Source organism: Nematolebias whitei, chromosome 10 (assembly GCF_014905685.2).
Source record: "Nematolebias whitei isolate Nwh7 chromosome 10, NemWhi1, whole genome shotgun sequence".
NCBI lineage: Eukaryota > Metazoa > Chordata > Actinopteri > Cyprinodontiformes > Rivulidae > Nematolebias > Nematolebias whitei.
The window spans coordinates 1,462,313-1,466,151 of record NC_056507.1 but is presented as its reverse complement, the minus strand read 5'-3'; the positions used below and the strand labels follow the sequence as shown (position 1 = coordinate 1,466,151).

The 3,839-nt window shown below is 48.2% G+C and overlaps 1 protein-coding gene across 1 annotated transcript in view; it reads left to right on the top strand.

Annotated features, from left to right (window-relative positions):
- Positions 1 to 943: 943 nt before the first annotated feature.
- Positions 944 to 3,839, top strand: part of met (MET proto-oncogene, receptor tyrosine kinase) — a 108,186-nt gene continuing 105,290 nt past the window's right edge. The window contains exons 1-2 of the mRNA XM_037683062.1: positions 944 to 990; positions 2,036 to 3,221. Of these exons, the coding sequence (XP_037538990.1) occupies positions 2,037 to 3,221 (1,185 nt within the window). The 5' untranslated portion in view covers positions 944 to 990; position 2,036. The remainder of the gene's footprint in view (positions 991 to 2,035; positions 3,222 to 3,839) is intronic.

The window sequence follows — 3,839 nt, the reverse complement described above, 5'->3', positions numbered from 1 at the left end:
GAAACGATCCAGCTGTCGGTCACTACAACTGAAGGTTTCATAAAGTTGATCATCTCCATGATACCACACTATATTCTTCTAAAAATGTCCAGTTATTTATTATTTTATCAGCAATATTTAGACACGTTTTATGAATCATTATCCAAAAGTGTCCTTCCTGGTAGAAACCAGGTTTTTGGTGTTTGGTACCAGGAAGTGAAAATAAAAAGATCACAGCTAAAGGTTTGTATTTTGTTTAATAGATCTCGTTTTAAGAAGATTGTTTTTAATCTGTTTTGCTGTTAAACCTAAACTTTATATTAAAAAGTATGAAAAACACGTGCTCGTGCTGCTGTTCAGCGTAATGTTTTTATGCAGTTAGTGCTTAGTGTTTTATAACTTGATGTTTATCTTAGTTCATATCTTTGATCTTGTTACTGTTTTTATTTTACATTTTATTGTTGGAGGTAACTGGACCCTGTGAACATAATCTTGTTCCACCACGTGTACCACATGAGGCGCTGACTCTGATCTCCAACAGATCAGCAGAAAGTCCTCATCGCTGCACAACATGATTCATTGTGAAGGTGCGGCTGTGGGCCGCTCAACGTCACTCCGAGGGCCGCAAGTGGCCCCCGGGCCGCACTTTGGACACCTGCGCTTCAGTGTTTTTCAAACACTCCCACCCGTTTACCCTCCGGGGTGACGCCGTGTGATTGGTCACCTGAGCGTGGGTCTGCGCCCGCAGCACCTGGACGCGTCACGGAGCGCGTGTAGACAAAGGGGCGGGGCTTGAGGAGCGGCGCAGCGGCTGGATGCAGGCAGTCAGAGTCAGTCAGTCAGAGTCAGTCAGTCAGAGCAGGCTGCCGGTCGCTGCTCACAGAGTTTTCTTTCTCACATTTGTTTCTGTCGTTGTTAAATTTTCAATATTTCTTGGAGCGCGACAAGAAGCAGGCTCAGTGTCGAGGGACAGACATGATCTGAGTGAGGGGACACCATCTTCTCTAACAGGTGAGTTCTTGGTTCTTTAATCTGTTTTCACGCGTAAACACGCACGGATCGTCCCGCGCAGCCTCCTCTCCTCTAAACGCGCACGCTCTTTGGAAACGCGTTTTCTGCCTCGCCGCACCACTAATGCCGCTACTTCCCGTGCGGGGTTCCTGAGACCTTCTCCATGACTCGGTTTCCTTCTGGACTGGAGGCTCTTCTGCCTTTAAGCCCAGCCATGTGCACGCGCGGTCTTTTTTCGTTGGTTTTAGTGCAGGTGCACAAAAAGAGCCCCGTCACTCATCTCACAGAGCTGTTGCACTGAGCAACACAACTGTGCCCGATGTGACGTGCACTGAGCCTTTGACCATTTTACTGTGAAACCTCTTGAGCAGGACCGTCCTGCTGGGACCAGGCGCTGATCTCTGTGATCCTGGCGCAAAGCTGCGTGGGTGTAAGAGTCCACACTGTTCTGGCTGTTTCTGCCCAGTTCTACTTTACCATCAGCCCACTTCCACCATGCACGTCAACATTTAGCAAATGCTGTTTTTACTCTGCTTCTTGACCTAAAAGCTTCTCCCGGTGGATTTCCATTTACTCAGAGGAGTTATTTATCATCTCGCTGGGCACCACCCCCTGCCTGTTTTGTTTTAATTGAGTTTATCTCCACTCCCTTGTGCTTTGGGCCGTCTAAAGCCAGTCGTGGCAGTTGGATGGCCCCGCAGAGCGCTCCTCTGAGTGATTCACTCCTTTGCCTGCGCTGTGGTCACTTGGGAACCCGTCCAGCTCTAGCTGCTGTTTTGTTCAGTTTCTGCAGTCTACCTATGAAGTTGTCATCACGAGGAGGAGGATTCTTAAACTCTGACAGATAAAAGACTTGGGTCATTTGAGAATGAGTAAACTTAGTTTTACTCTCGGGCTCAGTTCAGTTTAAAAGTGCAAGAAAGGATTTCAGTGTTCCACTTGTTTCTCTGTAGTCCCTAATTACCACAGCTTTCAGAGTAGATGAAGAAAGCTTTGGCTCTCTGTATGTTTGACTCTTATTTCTCGTTTCTCATTTCTGGACCAGGATGAATCGTCTCTTGCCTCAGATCGTCATGCTGTTCTGGGCCTCGTGCCCCAGCGTGCTGGGTCACTGCGATAAATTGTTGGAGACAGCCAAACTGAACCTCTCAGTCACCTACAAGCTCCCAACGTTTACGGCAGACTTCCCAGTCCAGAACATGGTGACCCTGGACGGGATCGTCTACGTTGGCGCCATAAACAGAATCTACGCTCTGGCACCGAACCTCACAAAGCTGTCAGAGTACCACACGGGGCCTCTGCTTCACAATGAGACGTGCGGCCAGACACCAACAACTACAAGCAACGGTACCCATGTGGACAACCACAACATTGCTTTGGTGGTGGAGAACATTTATGACAAAGGCTTGTACAGCTGTGGCTCAGCAGATAACGGAGTCTGTCGTCGCCATGTCCTGGATGAAGGCTACAGCCCTAAAACTGTTGATGAAAATGTCTACTGCTTCACGGACAAGGTGAGGCCAGCTGACTCAAACGTTGTGGTGGGCCCGTCAGGCTCTCAGGTTCTCAATGTGGAGAGCAACGTCATCAAGTTCTTTGTTGGCAACTCGGAGATTCCAAGCCCGGGAAACGCTTCAGACAATGTGTTGCATCCTCACACTATCTCCATACGAAAGATGAAGACGAGCCAAAATGGCTTCACGTTCTTCTCCAACCTCTCGCACATGGACCTGATTCCATCTCTTCAAGGAAACTACTACCTGCGCTACGTTTACTCCTTCCACAGCGGGCCCTTCACCTACTTCCTCACCGTGCAGCAGAAGAGCTGGAACTCTCAAAGCTATCACACGCGCATAGTCCGCATGTGCTCCTCAGACCTTGTGATCCGCCGCTACGTGGAAATGCCCATCGAATGCATCAGCACCAACAAGAGGCGCCGACGCTCTCCCACAGACGAGAAGGTCTTCAACATCCTTCAGGCCGCCTACGTTACCAAGGTGGGCAACGACGTAGAGCTGCAGAGGCAGCTGAAGGTGGAAGAAGGTGACGACGTGCTGTTTGCCGCCTTCGCCCAGGGACGGCCGAGTTCTCCAGAGCCGACCCCGAACTCAGCCGTGTGCGTCATGTCCCTGAAAAACCTCAACCATTTGTTCAAGATATACATGCACATGTGCAAAACCCGCGACCCGCATCACTTCACCGGCTCCAACAAGACGTCCTGCTACAATGTGGTAAGAGCTGGCAGGGGCTGGTGTTTTCAGGGGGGCTGTTTAAAACTCTTCATCTCTCACTGTCTGTGTGCTTTGGTTGGAAATGCTTATTGGAGTTCCTCCAGCTCTGAGGACTTCTCCGATGATTGTATTTTCAGGAACTTTTAATGGATCTTCATTGTAAGGTCCTCTTTAGACTGCATGACCCCACTATGCTCTCCACACAACCTCTCAGAATGTGGCTGTTTTCAGTAGAATGTGGCTGTTTTCAGTAGAATGTGGCTGTTTTCAATAAAATGAGGCTGTTTTCAGTAGAATGTGGCTGTTTTCAGTAGAATGTGGCTGTTTTCAGTAGAATGTGGCTGCTTTCAATAGAATGTGGCTGTTTTCAGTAGAATGTGGCTGTTTTCAATAGAATGTGGCTGTTTTCGATAGAATGTGGCTGTTTTCGATAGAATGTGGCTGTTTTCAATAGAATGTGGCTGTTTTCAGTAGAATGTGGCTGCTTTCAATAGAATGTGGCTGTTTTCAATAGAAAGTGGCTGTTTTCAGTAGAATGTGGCTGCTTTCAATAGAATGTGGCTGTTTTCAGTAGAATGTGGCTGTTTTCAGTAGAATGTGGCTGTTTTCAATAGAATG